The sequence below is a fragment of the Amblyomma americanum genome, unplaced genomic scaffold (genome assembly GCF_052857255.1).
Source record: "Amblyomma americanum isolate KBUSLIRL-KWMA unplaced genomic scaffold, ASM5285725v1 scaffold_428, whole genome shotgun sequence".
Classification (NCBI taxonomy): Eukaryota; Metazoa; Arthropoda; class Arachnida; order Ixodida; family Ixodidae; genus Amblyomma; species Amblyomma americanum.
In genome coordinates, this window is record NW_027526899.1 from 1,466,104 (window position 1) to 1,482,767 (window position 16,664).

At 44.2% G+C, this 16,664-nt stretch overlaps 1 protein-coding gene across 1 annotated transcript in view; it reads left to right on the forward strand.

Annotated features, from left to right (window-relative positions):
• The first annotated feature begins 1,748 nt into the window (after positions 1–1,748).
• LOC144112610 (uncharacterized) overlaps positions 1,749–16,664 on the forward strand; it is a 38,255-nt gene continuing 23,339 nt past the window's right edge. The window contains exon 1 of the mRNA XM_077645408.1: positions 1,749–1,977. Within this exon, the coding sequence (XP_077501534.1) occupies positions 1,795–1,977 (183 nt within the window). The 5' untranslated portion in view covers positions 1,749–1,794. The remainder of the gene's footprint in view (positions 1,978–16,664) is intronic.

A 16,664-nucleotide genomic window follows, 5' to 3' on the forward strand; every position in this document is an offset into this window, starting at 1 on the left:
GTGCTTTCATTTGCTTGTTTTGATACCTTAGTTCTAAAATGGTACTCTAGTGACAGGAATGAGTCGGAACGGTTTGAGGCCTTGAAGTTGCGTCAGATACAGACTTATGAGAGGATGTCGATATTGAAAATAAGGGTGGGAGTGTAAATATTCGAAATTTCTATTTCGAATTGAACATGTTTGTTATTCGGCTCGTACTCAGTTCGAGAATTTAGTATCTGAGAGTTTCTAATTTTCAAAAATTTTGAAATATTTAGTCAGCAGCAATCGAATATTGTGCTGACTTTCGTTTCATGGCAGAACCAAAATATCTGAGCAAATTATACAAACATTAAGTTTAAAGTGTCTGGTAAACTGTACAAAGGCATTTGTTTCTGTCATTCATCGGGTCGACCGTTATCACGCGGGCACCGATTGGCTTGGATGTTTAGCAAATTTCTGCAGGTGGGTTGGTCACATCACACGAGCTGTGAACATGATGCGTGACCACCTGCTTCAAACTATCACAGAATGAGAACACATCTTTTCATCATCAGCAGCAGCAGCAGCAGCCTGACTACGACCATTGCAGGCCAAAGGCCTCTCCCATTCCTCTCCAATTATCCCTGTCCTTTGCCAGCTGTGCCGACTGTATGCCCGCAAACTTCTGAATCTCATCAGGCCATCTAACTTTCTACCACCCCCTGCTACACTATCCACAGTCAAAAAAAAAAAGTTTGTGAATTTTGTTTGGAACAAATTGGACATTCCAACTGGTTCCATTTGGATGTTCGAATTGGTTCCAGTTGTGTTGTAGCCAACCGACCACTTGAACCTCACTGGATCCAACTGAACCAATAGATTGGACGTATCAGGCCCTAGCAATTATTGCATCCAGAAAATATTCCCAAAATATGCCTCACAATATGTGAGAAATACCTCTGCAACTTAACATATTATTAATAGGAAAAGGAAAACTGATTTGTGAGGACTTTAGGGAAACAATTTTGTCTGTGTTGTTCTTCCAGTATGCCGAAACTGCACATTTGTCACGGGCTTATCACTGTTTGCACTGTGAGCCTCCTCTCAAGGATTTACCGCAATTTTTTTATCAGTGATGTGGGAGAGGGCATTTTATAACTCCAGCTTTGGATAAATTGGTAGTATCTTCCAATCCCTGGAAATTCGAATTATGTTTTGCTACCCATCTTGTTACCTTTAATTGTTGCTTCATATGAATTCATTGATTTCATTTTGTTTCTCATGTTGCGTGATCACATCACCTATGGTATCCTTTTAAGTACTGTTTCTGTTAGCTTGATCTCTCCTCCTTTACACATAAAAAGGATCAGAGCTGGAAATCATGAAATATTTAAAAACCTTGGTTAATGCTTTCTAATCACACAATATACAGTTCTGTGCACACCATTTTATATTGTGTAGTGCTGAGTCAGTATAGTGTTTTATCTTCTGGTTGCAAAGGCTATACACTTTTTTTTTAAAAAAGAAGTCTGTGCAATGTTTGCTTATTTATATCTTAAAATTTTTTGTTCATATTTGCAATTTAAATATTTGCAGACTCCTAATAATTGGGCATCGAAGTTGGTGGGAATTATTTTTTTGCTATGTTGCCATGTCCCTGACATAAACCCAAAAAGTTTGAAGATTTACTTCCACTGGACAGTTCTTCTCGACTGAGGGGCCTAGACTCTGCATTCTAAATATGGCTTTTCTTCACTAGTTTTAAGCAAGCTGTGGCATCTTGGGCGCAAGGTTTTGATGAAAGTGCTGTGGTTTTGAAATGCAGGATCAGTCATGGGAGACCACAACGTTTGCATGTTTCCTGGACAAAGTCCACCTGATGAAAAGCACCCTGTCAACCACAGTGTGCCATCCATTAGTACAAGCATGAGTACTCACCAGGACAAGCCCACAGGCAAGCAAATTCACCAGTGCACCCACTGCGGCAAGATTTTCCAGGAGAGATCTGACCTCGTAGCGCATATTCGCACCCACACAGGCGAACGCCCGTATCATTGCAGTAACTGGGATAGCGCGTTCGCAACAAGGGACAGCCTGGTCAGACACCTGCGCACCCATACAAGTGATCGTCCATACCGTTGCAGTTTTCGTGACAGTGCCTTTTCTAGAAAAGATACTTTGGTAAGACACGTCTGCATTCACACTGGTGAGAAGCCTTTCTAGTGCCAGCTGTGCCCCATGGCCTTTGAACAAAAGGTAACCCTTATGGTGCACGTGCGGTCCCATAGGCATGAAAAACCATTCCATTGTGACTTGTGCTCTAAGGCGTTCTCAGTTAAGTGCAGTTTAAAACACCACAAAGAGCCAGGACACTAAAGGAACAGCTGAGTTCTCTGGTGCCCTTTGGAACGCATTTTGGTAGCTGTCCTGTTGACAACCAGCTGGCAGCATGCTAACTAGGTGACCTATGACAAGTGTTCCTTTTTAAGCTAGGTCGGTAGCTAGTTTGATTTGCAGCCATTCTTTAATGTTGACGCGCTCCTTGCCTGAAGGAGACACTGACACATGCTCTTGTACTGCACTGGTACTGAGCTATTCCATTTCTTCTTCTAGAGCCGCAAGTATATTGGACTTCCAGACTTGCGTGAACGAAAAAAAAATAATCTGACATATGGGGTGGCATCACTTCCCATTGAAGAAAAGCATTCAGCGGCAGTGTGTCTAATATAATTATTGCTGGTACTAGTTCTCAGGTTTATGATGAAGATGGGGAAAAAAATGTGGCCTGACTCTCTGTTGAATTTTGTTGTCCCAAGTGTACTTGTATTTTTAGAGATGGCATTTCTGCAATATAATATTGTGACAGATTTTGCATAATTGGAATGTAATCATGATTGGAGTGTTGGTGAGTGAAAAAATAGAATCGGAATTGAATACATTGCCGTGCCGCAGTGGCTCAGTGTTTGGGGCGCTCGGCTACTGAACCGGAGTTCCGGGCTTCGAACCCGACCGCGGCAGCTGCGTTTTTATGGAGGCAAAACGCTAAGGTGCCCGTGTGCTGTGCGATCTCAGTGCACGTTAAAGATCCCCAGGTGGTCGAAATTATTCCGGAGCCCTCCACTACGGCACATCTTTCTTCCTTTCTTCTTTCACTCCCTCCTTTATCCCTTTCCTTACGGCACAGTTAAGGTTTTCAAAGATATACGGGACAGATACTGCAGACAGATACTGCGCCATTTCCTTTCTTTCGAAAACAAATTATTATTATTATTAATGTAATACATTGGTGAATGAAACGCAAAGGCTATCACATGCCCTCCACATCAGTCCAAATGATGACCCCTAAATTTTTAAAAATGGTTTTGGAGTACTGCCGTTTATCACTGCAGCTTTGTTTGCTTAGCGTCAAAATTGAAAACTTCGGATGTGTTGTGTTTTCAATTTGGCATTTTAATAGTGCTAGGAAAACGTATGAGGGGGAAGGAAAAAACTTGAGCCTCAAGATTACGTGGCTTGCTTTTGTTTTTAGGCTTTAAGAATTATGTTTTAATAGCACTTGTTCTGAAATTGTGGTTTGAGTAAGCTTCTTTGTAAGCTGCACATGTTACTGAAGCTAGCCTTGTCATATTTACATTGGGTGTTAATGATAAGAAGTCTATTCGGTCTGTCACCACTGATGTCAGTGTTGTAATTGCTGCAATTCATTATAAGCTGTTCAGCTGATGTGCTTTTAGAAACATTCACTGCACTGTGGTGAGAAATCTTTCAGTGTGTTTTCAGATTCCATTTTATTTATTCCTGTGCGTTGTTGGTTGCTTCCCATGACTATTTTGTTACACCTGCTGCCGAAAAGTGGTATTGACATACTGACTGTTTGTTGTAGTTCTAATGCCCTTTATTTGTGTTCTGTACTCTAAACCCCACAGTACTGGCACTCTTTTGTTTGCCATTTGTGTGAGTTTTAGCACCCCCACCCCCAGAAAATATTTCTGGCATCACTTGTTGCACTGCTCAGCATTGTACCTTCAAGAGTACTACTGTGTGTGGTTGCATTCCCTCACTAGTGTCACAATAGAGGACAGATGTTTTGTTGGTTTGGTTCGGAGAAATATGCCAAGTGTTCATTTTGTATATCAGTAGTCGTTTACGTAAGTTAGGGTAATTAACATTTATATGAGCAGCAACCAAAACTGCACACTTAAAAATTATTCCCCATGATCTGGTTGCATTACTGCTGTGCGAAAAATTTGACAAATGCAATGTGGTATTACTAGAGTGCAGCTCGATTTGTATGCACACGATAAATGTTTAACTGGCATCGATGTTTTCAATTTGTTGGGCAGTGTTAGCTCACAGTTACACTGTATTGTTTGCAACGAAAATGGTTATGTATGGAATGCACCATTTCTTGTTTCATCAAAATGGAACGTTTTTCAGCCTAAATAATATATTCAGGTTTTTATGAAGACAGCCTGTCAGTTTTCCAGCGCAAAATTCTAGAACATATTATGGCAGGAAGGTGCGAATTTTTGTAGTGTCCTAATTGACTAAAATAGCGACATAAATATGCTTTGGCTTAGAAGGTAAACTCCCGAAGGTCCATGAAAATAATTTCTATTTCGAAGGTGAGCATTACATTTGACATTGAGGCAAAGAGTTATGCTAAAATGGTGGCAAAATATTTTTGCAGAAGAATGGCGGACGATATGCTACACCGCTCACTGTTTCACAAAATATTCACTGCATTCACTGTATGGCATAAAAAAAATCTAGCGCATTTGCATTATGAAGGATGTGAAGTTCACCTCAAAACAAAGAAAGGCTACTAGATGCAGACCACTCTCGGAAAAAGCTGCCAGTTTGCTTTATGTGCTGTTACATAATGTGTCGAAGGGTTAAGGTGTGTTTTGGGGTGATTGCTATTGTACTCTGTAGCAGATGGATAAGAAAGAGGATACAGAGAGAGACCAGATCACAACTGAGGTGCTTTATACTTTACCATTTTTGTATGTTTAAGCATCTCCCATCGCTGCTTCACAAAGTTTCAATTTTGTTTCGGAAATTCCTAAATACTTGGGGAATTTCTTCTCTTTCAGTGCCAGATTATTACTCTGCAGAAATTTATCCCCTGAAAAAAAAATATCTGGCAATGCTTGCCTGACATACAGGGTATATTCAGTTTTTTGCGGAAACTTTTCAAATGGTTCACTTTCTATCCTTCTTGTCATCACCTTAACTATGTGTTATCTTTTGAGGTGGGATCTGCTGTTCACACTGAGATTCATTACACTGAAAGAAAAGATCTAGTCATTTTTCTCTGTTATTGGTATGGTATTATTACTATTGTTTGGACGAGTTTCGCTGTGACCTATTCTCTTTGCACAAGTACGTACCTGATTAGAGATGGCGTGGTATGCCAAGTGTATTAAACTTGCATGTCACGTCAGCCTTGTACTTGTGTCTGGAAGACTTTTCATTTCATAGAATGGGCCAATTGGTGGAAACTGAGGGGAGAGATTAGCGATACTTGCACGAGAGAGGATAGTACTGTTACACGCACATGACAATTTCCTGTTTGGTCGTCATTGCTGGTCACGTTAACACCAGCGCATTGTTTCCACAGGACCAGGTAGAGCAGAAAGCGCTACTCACTTTTGTAGAAAATTATCGCCCCACAAAACTTCCCATTGTTGGGCCTTTCACACACTGTAATGGCAAGTAGAAAACACAGATCAAGTAAACGGTACCTGTCAACTCCTTTGTCTGCCCAGAGCTGTATGCAGCACTAGAGGAGCTTACTACTAGACCCAATCCATTGCATAAATATACAGATATCTCTATAGAGCATTTGAGGCACTCAGAGTTTGCTTGGAATTCTACCAGGCCTTGCTTTAGAGAGTGTTTTCAAGGAATTCCACAATGTGAAACAGATTCCAAAACAAGCAAATGAAACATAACTTCCATATGGTGAAACAGCCACTAGGAAATTGGGAGACATAAGACCCTCTGAAATGCAACACAACGCAGTTTTCTGCAGATGTAACGAAACAGGTTATTTCAGTGTTTTGTCAACCATGTTTAGCCATAACTGCAATCAACATGTAGCTCCGCGCAGCCAGGAGCTTCAAAAAATGTCCTTATTTGTAGCCAGCTCCCGTGCTCGAGAGGAGTTTGATTGCAATTACTTCAATGTTATGCACAACTGTGGACTTTCATGAACACACCTGAGCCAAACATTCCAGTGCATGCAAATCTTCAAATGTGTATGCAACATCCGGTACCTATTTCATTGCAAGGCCAGAAACGCTTTTCTCACAAGTGAACAAATAGAAGCAGCAACCTGGCAACATGTGAAACATGGATATTGATGCAAACTGCTGTACTGGTTCAATGGCTTTTTTGTTTGGCTGCTGAGTGCAATGTTGTCGAATGAAATCCTGGCAACGGTCACTACATTTCGATGGAAGTTAGATGCAAGCACACCCATGTGGTATACGGTGTCAGAGCGCATTAAAGACCCTCATTTGATCGAAATTTTTCGAAATTGTCACCATGTTTTGGCATAAGCCAAGCCCCCTGCTTCCCATCTCACATGTCCAGAGCTACAGCCACTGACCTCCATAAGTGAGCTGCAACCTAGGGCTGCACAAGGCATTAATTTCCAGCCATAGTATAAGCTAAATAGTTGTATCATAAGCATAATGTCTGTTGATATTTCTTTCTTGTCCACATTCTTTCATACCCTTTTTTCTCTGTAACTGATGGATGGTTCTGGGTACTTTTTGTGTGTTGTCCAACATGCAGTCATTTATAAAGAAAAAATTTAAGCATCGCTGTTAATGGCAGTGCAGTTTTTATTCACTTACACTGCTTTTCTCTGTTAATTTTGCAGGCTAATACTGACAAGCCAAAGGAATACATGCAACCACAGGAAGAAGCCTTCAATATAAATCCTTGCCTTCATGGATGCTTTGTCCTGATGTTCATAGCCTGTGAATTAACTTGTTTATAGACCTTAGTGCCCGGTGTCCATGGACGAAATGGTGTGCATAATGATTGGCCCATCCATCAAAAGCATAGATACTTGCAGCATCGATGAGGGTTATTCTTGAAGATACCATGGGGCAACATGGTATAAGCATAAAGAAGGGTATGATTATACAGGACACCTTGTTATCATTTGATAGAGCACAGTGGAAGGAGAATATTTTTTTCCCCCAATTTTTCAAGATTTTCATGGAGCAAGTTGTTGTAAACAAAAATACATTCCGTGCAATAAGTAGCCATTGGATGAATGGGCTATTGGTGGGCCATCCTTAATCTCCATTCTGGTGCTATAGGAACTTTAAGAAATGTCTAGCCTTACTTGTCTTTCTTGTTACAGTACCATGCGAGTGCATTTCTCATTATTTTGTTTATTTTCTCTGCTGTTTCTTGTTTTTGCTTTAGTCACATTTGGGACATTATGATGAAGCATCTCTACCAAATCTGCAGCAACAGCTTTTATTACTGTTCAGCCAGACATTCAGGGTGGCAATTTAATCCGTTATATGTCGACTGCTCTGAAATGAAAGCCACATTTAATGTGCATTTCACTGCAGTTGCTAATTCAATGTACACAGTGCAGTGTGGTGTGTCATGGCTGGGCATTGGAGCTTGTCTTTATTTTTCATGTGTATAACACAGCTCACACCGGCTGGCTGAACAGTATCTGTTGCTACGTGGGTTTAACCCGCACCATGACGTCTATTCTATTTTTATGTTTGCGGTAACAGAAGGTGACTTTTTGCTGAATGAAGTGTAACAATATTATATTTACATGTAATTATTTAGAATTTTCTGTCCAAAAATGGAAACCTTGTTTTTATCTGTTGCTCATGATGTATGTGTTTGTTACACAATCCATGACTGTGGTATGAACTATGAACCAGCTTCGAGAAGAATGGAGGCAAGGGGCTATTCATAACTCAACCTTCGGATAATTTGGGAATTTCTTCCGGTCCCTTGATGTCCGAATTCATGAGGTTTTACTATCCATCCTCTTACCTTTAAATGTTGCATTGTATGAATTCATGGTTTCATATGGTTACTCATTCTGCATGTCTACATCACCTATTGCATGCAGTTAATGCTGTTCAATCAAGCAATATACATTTCTAAGGACATGTTTTTTTTAGTATGGTAGAGTCAGTATAGTTTTGTATATTTTCGTTCGAAAGGCGGGATACTATATTGAAAAAGAACTTGGAACAATGTTTGCACGTTTATATTTTTAAATTGTTTTTTTAGAAAACGTACACTCTATTCGATATTGCAAGGTATTTTTTCTTATTATTCGCATTTGAAAATTTAAATATTCACACATCAAGGTATCTGCGACGGTGGGAATTTTTTCTGAGCTGTTGGATATGTTCCTTATAGAAATCTAAAAACTAAAATTTAATTCTAGTGGACGGTTGTTCTTGACTGAAGGGATTAAGCTCTACATATGAAATTTAACTTTACTCAAGTAACGCAGCTATTGCATAGCACTGTTGTCTACAGTCACAATCTCACAGCCCTAGCAGTATGTGAGCTGCGGCGTATTGGGCCCCACGTTTTAATAAAAGTGGTCTGTTTCTACAGATTTACCACACACAGCACATGTGTCATCTTCTTCGTTAAATTTCTTTTTGTAGCTGAACGTTCTAAGACTCCCTGACCTATACTTCAAAGAGGAGGGCACTGCCCCTTGAGTTATCATAAAACGTTTCCTTCCTGATCTGCCTTTTCCAGCATCGATATAGTTCTACACTATGCTTCTTTTCCATTGAACGTGGCAAATTTTTACCTTCGACGTTTTTAACCTGCCGTTTAATGCTCTTTCTTTCTCCTTCCTCATCCCTGGCAAACTTACTGGTCAGCTTTCTAGTTCGTTTCCGCCACTGTGTGTCATCGCTCTTTCTGTACAGGTATTTAAATACATTACCTGCCCAACTGTTATCGTCCAATTTCCCCAGGCGTTCTTCGTATAGTACTTTACTCTGAGCTTCCCGTGCTTCGAACATTGCCAAGTCCATATCCCCCTGTACTGCCTCGTTTGTGGTTTTCCCGTGGGCACCTAGTGCTAATCTTCCAACAGTTCTCCGATTTACTTCTAATCGCAACTGAACTTCAGCTCTTAAGCATAGAACCGCATTCCCGAAAGTAAGCCCCGGCACCATTATTCTTTTCCAAATACCTCTGAGGACTTCATACCTGTTGTACCCCCACAAGGCCCCATGTTTCATCATCCCGGCATCTCTTCGCCCTTTTGCTATGAGAGACTGTTCGTGTTTTTCCGTGTACATATGCCCTTTTTTCCCATACCCCGAGATATTTGTATTCGGCCACTCTGGGTATTTCATGGCCCTGTATTGTAAGCTCCTGATCAGTTGTGCCGTTGAAAACCATCACACCTGACCTAGTTGCGCTAAAACTGAAACCTAGACTGTCTCCTTCGTCTCCACAGAAGTTCACCAAAGTTTGCAAATCTTTCTGGTTATTCGCTAACAGTACAATATCGTCCGCATACATTAAACCCGGTAGTCGTTGCTCAACAACCTTTCCGCCTAATGTGTATGACAGATCATGACCTAATAATAATAACTGGTTTTGGGGGGAAGGAAATGGCGCAGTATCTGTCTCATATAGCGTTGGACACCTGTACCGCGCCGTAAGGGAAGGGATAAAGGAGGGAGTGAAAGAAGAAAGGAAGAAGAGGTGCCGTAGTGGAGGGCTCCGGAATAATTTTGACCACCTGGCATCGGCCACACCATGCTGAATACGCCGGTTCTCGTCCGATCACCTGGGGATCTTTAACGTGCACTGACATCGCACAGCACACGGGCGCCTTAGCGTTTTTCCTCCATAAAAACGCAGCCGCCGCAGTCGGCTTCGAACCCGGCAAAGATCATAACCTAGATTGCTTCCTTGTAGCCTTCTCTCCATACTTATCATATAAAGCATGAACAGCAGCGGTGATAGAGAACAACCTTGCCTTAATTTTTTTTTGTACCTGGACAGTTGATGTACCCTTAATTCCTTCTCATGTATTTCAACTTTATTCTTTCGATATATTTCCTGTAGAATATTAATTAATCTCAAAAATGCTTACAGCGCCGCTTCAGCAGCGGCGGCAGCGGCATGATCGAATGTTGTTTTTGCCTTCTTGTGTTAGCAGCGGCGTGGCAGCCGTTGCGTTCTTTAGAGGGTCTCGTGTGGTCGTCGTGTGGTCGTCGGTGGTCGTGTCGAGGGTGGTGCGCGGGTAAAGTGAACTAGAAGAGAGGGTGTCAAACGCCTATGCCGCCTGTGTATCAAAATCTAGGTAAAAAATAAAGGTAATTTCCGCTTGGAGCGCTGCGCACGTTATCTTTGCCTAGGTGCCTTTTTAGAGGCGGCAGAACCACTGGGATGCCGCATCGGGCGCCCGAAAGTGAAGCCACCTGAAGTTGGGCAGCATGTCCCGGATGTCAGCCTTTGGCAAAGCATGAACAAGCCGTGCTAGCTAAAAGAAAAATAACCGAAACCGAAACTGAAGTTTGTGCCGCGCCGTCTTGCTGCTGCCGTGGACTTAGACTCTCCGTGCCACGCAGCGCCACTTTTGAATACGCGTTTATAGCACCCACGACTTTACTCTCCCAACCCCAATAGGTGCTTCTGGCAGATGAGTACTACAAACACGCCCTTCAAACCGTGCTGGGAATTGTTTCGTTCAGCTTGACGTCTTCCAGCTGCAGAGTGCGTCACGCAAACGCACGCTGTCGACCACTGAAAGGAGTTTTCGTCTGCGAGGTGACTGTAGTGTTTTCTTTCAGCTTGTGGAAGAGGGAAAATAAAGCACAAATGGATCAGCTCAGACTTGGCGGCGGCTCCCTGCACACAATGCAGCGAACGTTGCATTGTTAAGGATCCTACAGCCACCGGTTATACATGTCAGCCGATGGATGCGCGAGCTGCGTGATTGCGAAGCATGGACGGCTAGCTCACCGACAAAGTGGGCACACTTCGTTCTAGTCAATGTAAAAGTATGAGTGAACTCAGAAGTACAATCAAGCCGCCTTGTTGAACTTCAGTGCAGCGTATGCAACAAGGATAGCGTTATTCAAAAGCATGGGCGCATTGCACTTAACTGCACGAAGAAAAAGATTGCAGTAATTTAGACATAATAGCACCTATCTCCGCACATATCAGGCTATAATGAGAGCGTATACACGTGTGCAGTAGACATGAAAGAAAAATCAGCTAAAGTAGATATTCTTCATTGTTTTTAACTCGAAAATGTTGTACATAAATAATATTCATTTCCAATAGGAGTCAAGGAAAAGGCTATATTAAATCGGCTTGAGCGGGCCTCCAAAACTCCACAACTGCACCTTTAAAGGGGGAAGGAACAAAATTTGTGTTTCGCATTTTCTCATACATTGGCAAATATAGATAACTACGTGGCAATCAACTATAGGTACCCGGTAAACAGACTGTGATTGAGGTCACGAAGACATAGCTGTTTGTTCGGTCGCTCGCATTCCGGCTCATGGGGAAGGCTAGTACGGTTAAGAGACACAGGTTAATAAAACCGCGAGGGAGTTATTGTAGCTCTTTGTACATATGTGACGGGAGCACTAAATTTACATGTTACACCACTTCACTGCTGATACCAAACTGCATGAAAGAAACATTTTTATATAGTGTTAAGTGGACAGGTTTTATATGGAGCAGGGAACACGGCGCGGAACAGATGTCAAGTAAATGCCGCTCTTATGGGTAACACGGCAGGCCGCCGGACGCCGTTCTCCTCTTCTCGCCGGCTTCGCTCTAATCGTCTTCATCAGGTACGTCTCTCACACGCAGGTTCTCCCTGGATCCCTGGGCAGCCGAAGGTCCCTGCGTGATGGTTAACCCCTCGGGCACGGCAGGCAGGGCCACGTGGTCGACTGCAGTCCTAGAGGAACCACGTGCAGATGGTGTCTTTGCACTCGCAAAGTGAAGAAGGCCTTCTGCTTCGAAACAATTATCTTTAAATAATTACCCTATGAATCTCCTATTACTGAACACCACAATGTAAAAAAAAACACGCTCCTTGTTTTCGGTGACTTTTGGCTTCCATCAAGGGAGGGGAAAGCCTCAGAGTGCTTGCCAACGTTTCAACTAGAGGAGTTGTCGTCGTGTAGGTAAAGCATTCGTCAATGGCGTGGAGTATCGCCTTGCCTCCGAGGAAAAAGGCCCAGTGAGGGGGAAAAGGTGGGAAGGGTGTTATAGAATGGGGAGGGTGAATCTTGTCCAGGCTTGGTGGCTGCTACAGCGGCTTGAATTAAAAAGGCCGGCTCATCAGAAAGGAATACTGGGCTATTGAGCGTGGAGAGATGTGGCGAACGTGGAGGCTTTGTGTCCAGCTGCAAAAGGTGCACCGTGACACGACTGGCTTCGTTGGCCTGAAAAACGAAAAGAATATGATGAAACAATGAAGCAGCAGGCAGAGTGAAATGCGGGAGAACAAAAAAAGAAGGAATTAGAGGAAAAGAGAGAGAATGGGGGCGAGATTTGATGAATTGTGAGAGGAAGGGGGAGGGAATTATAGCTGAAGCCAACGGTTCCTGAGAAATGACAGCAAGAGCTTCAGGGCATAAGGAAAAAGTAGAACGATCAGAAATCAGAGAGAGGGAAAAAAGGAGACTGAAGGGGAAAAACTCGGGTTGGGGCGGAGGGACAGAGTGAAAGAAAGGAGAAAGCGGCGATATTGAAGCAGTGAGAGAACATATTCTACCACGTTCCAGACCTTTTTAAAGAATTACGCCAGTACAGGAATAGATTCTAAGTTTCCTTTGCATATATGTTGCTCCCTGCAAGGTTTGCAATGTTTTAAACTTGTGGACTACGGATACAACTTTTTGTTTTCTATTTCTTGCAAATTTCAAGCCATTTTTTGCTTGTTATATAGAACACATTTTTCTCAGCAGCCGATCATAAAGAAATTGTGTGGCTCGAGCCACCTTTTCTGCAAAGCCCGTATGCCAGCGCTCTTGTCCCGAGGACACTGTCCTGTATGCAACTGTGCAGAACGCAAGCTTTATGAGCACCTGCTTTTTTTTTTCTACGGTTTGCCGATGGCTGAAACGGTCCCTGTAGTGCACCAACTTGTTTTTTGCTTTGATCTACTGGTCCCAGAAGGAATGCCTTCTGGTTTTGTGCTGGGGTCTACTGGTTTCAGAAGGAAGCCTTCGGGCTTTGTGCTGTCTACTGGTCCCAGAAGGAAGCCTTCTGGTTTGCGCTGCTGGTTGAAATGGTCCCTGTAAGGAGCCTCTTCTGGTACCTGCTGGGCTTCTGGTTCTGAAGTGGGACCTACTGGCTTCTACAGAGAGCTTATTGTTGTTCGATTGACAACTTTTTGCTGTTGTTTATGTTCCAATGTTATTTCTGAATTAAGAAAATTTTTCACTTAAATTTGTTTGTGTTTTTCTGCAGTAAATTGCAAAAATAGTGGTGAAATTTAATGAGAAAACTATGTTTATTAACTGTTCCCCACTAACACTTGTGGGATGCCCTTAATGAGGGAGTATATATAAGCATGAGCTCATAGTAACAGTTTGTATACTAACGTGAGTCTATGTTTCTCATATAAGTTCTGTATAATGCAGTGCTTTGTTGCTGGGCTTGTTGGCGCTTGCTACGATTAAAGCTGTGTGTTCTCACCACCCAGTAAACCACAAATATCCATTCGACGTGCCGGAAAGATCCAAACGTCATGTGATGAAAGGAGCGTCTACTAGATGTACATCATAAGGATCATCATTTGGACGTGCTACACGTTGATAGGACGTCAATAATATGATTGTTTTTATATCTAGAGCACGTCCGCAAAGCGTGGACACTAGATGCCTAATATATAATCTAGTACATGTCCACCAAGCGTGAACACTCAGTGGCGCTGCGAGCAGCCGAGGAGAGCGGACGCACTTCACATGCGCTCTGCAGTTTTCGGGACTTTTGACCCGGTTAACTCGACTGGACTGCCAAACTTTTGGTGGGAGACGACGTCGAAAGCGAAGCGGGCCACGAGGACACCTCTTTCAAACCACTGGGTCCAATATTTTTGGATTTATACGGTTTTGAAGATCTCCCACGTGGCCGACCGAAGCTAGGCCTATTAGGCCTAACACAGTAGCGGGGCTCTGCGGCCCTCCCGGCCTCGGCCAGCGGTAGAAGCGACGGAGCGATGACCCATGCACTAAATCCCAGCGTATATCGCGCACCGCTAAAAGACCAGACGAATTTTATGGCGGAAACCCAAGAAAATATGGACGAAGACTATCAAGACGCTACCGGGGAGACCTTCGCCCACGGACCAACGACAGCCTTTCAAGCCCTAAAAAGCAGCACCCCAGCGACAACAACGCTACAGGCAAGTCAGAAGAAGGTTTTGGACGCGGACTGGGAGATAGCCATGTCCAAGCGGCAAAAGAAACGCCAACGTGGATGCCAAGCAGGAGATTTGACGGGAAAAGCACTAGGGAACGAAAATTCCCTAGGCGTGGCGAAGAGCACAGGTGGCACGCCAACTGCACCTAAACAAGGAGAGGGAAAGGAGCGCCGAGGAGAAGGCTGCCTCCGCTTCCCAGGGATGATTTAAAGGTAGTACTTCGGCCGAAAGGACTGGCAGTGAAGAACCTGCAGACGCACCAAGTGGCGCGGGCGGTGGTCGCGGCTACCGGACACGGATGCAAGGCAGAAGATCTCATCATCCGACTGCGCACCGGCTCGAATATCATAATAATCAGTACCGATAACGAAAGCGCTGCTCAACATATCAGGCGCATCACGCAACTGAAGTTTGGAGAGCATAGCTACGGAATCAACGCACACGTGGCGGCGCCGGAGGGAACGCTGCGCGGGGTCATCCACGGAGTGGACCCGGGGTCTCCGGCCGAAGAACTCAAGGCGAATTTACGAACCCGCTCACAAGGGGTGAAGATCCTGGCGGCAAGGATGCTAGGCCGATCGAGCACAGTCGTCATCACCTTTGATGGCCCCATCCTCCCCAAGCAAGTCTTGTACTATACGGGGGATCGAGAGATGTGGTGCTACCCCTATAGGCCGACGCGGCAAATATGCTACGTTTGTTGCCAACACGGACATCGATCGGACGACTGTCCGAACCCGGGAATCAAGGCATGCAGACAATGCGGCCAGAAAGATCCGGAAGAACGACATCAATGTACACCCAAGTGCCTGCTATGCGGGGGCTCCCACGCGGCGGGCACGAAGGACTGTGCACAATGACTGAAGCCAATCAACGAACTGCGATGGGGACCCCAGAGCCAGCAGCGACGCGGCCGCAGCCGAAGCAGAGGCGGGGCACGGAGACCGCGCTGGTTCCGGAACGAGGACCAGGAGCGGCAAGGTGACTACCGGAGCGAATCCAGGAGTCGCAGCCGGGGGCGCAGCAGCAGCGAGGGCCAGGGCCGGAGCCGGGAGCGGGACGAGTCCTACCCACCCCTGGGCGGCCAGCAGTCCTGGGTGAAGCCGAAGCAGCAACAGAAGAGCGGCGGAGTCAAGGTGAGCTGGGGAGCCGGCCCTCCCAAGGCGCTTTTTGCTCCGCACAACAACAACACAAACACACGAACAGAAAATGAAAAAAGGCTTACTGCCGAAATTAATAACATCAGGAAGGAACAAGAGCAGACCCGAGAGGAAAACGGACAGCTTAAGAAACAAATAAGCGAATTAATAGCGGAAATGCAAGAGATGCGAAAGGCAGGCTGCTCGCCTGTCAGGGCACCCTCACCCCCACAACAGAGTGTAGAAAGTTTACAAACTAATGAAGGAGGAAACTCAACAATAGACGATCTAAAGACATTCATGCAGCAGCAAATCAGCAGATGCAGCAGCAGATACAGCAACTAAATCAAAAGATAGCCCTGCAAGATCAGAGCTTCCGCAACTATGTAAAGAGTCAAAACACACGGAAGACAGTAAATGACGCTAGGGACCGCCTCTACAATGAGCGCAGGTTTGGATCAGAATCCCAGGGAACAAACAACAGTACCAATACGATAACATGGCAGGACAACAACAACTAGAGATATGGCAGTGGAATTGCCGGAGCTACAGGCGTAAGCAAGGGCTCCTACAGCAATTCATTAACACTAGAGGAAACCCACCAGATCTAATACTTCTACAAGAGACAAATTGCACCTCAACCCTAAAAGGACACTCATGTCAGGAGAACGGAAGAACAGCAACTCTCATTAGGAACAAAATCACAAGCATAGCTCATAACGAGTTTGAAGACACACAGCTTGAACACATAATAACTGAAGTGATTCCCAAGAGAAAAAGAAAAGCTAAAAGCACTTTTATAGTAAATTTGTACAGCCCACCTAAAAATAAAGGAGACTTCATTAAGCTTTTTGCGGAAGCAAAGAAGCTTGCAGGGCAGAATACCCTAATAATAGCAGGGGACTTTAATGCGAAAAGCCCACAATGGGGCAGCAGGATCGAAGATAAAAAGGGGCGCGGCATCTGCACAGCAGCGGAAAACATAGGCTGCGAGTTACTCACAGATGAAAGTCAGCCTACTAGACAGGGTAATAGCGTAAGCGGGGACACATGTCCCGACCGAACCTTTGTCAGGGGCGCTAAGCAAGTCGAATGGGAGAACCTGCAAGAAAATCTCGGCAGCGACCACT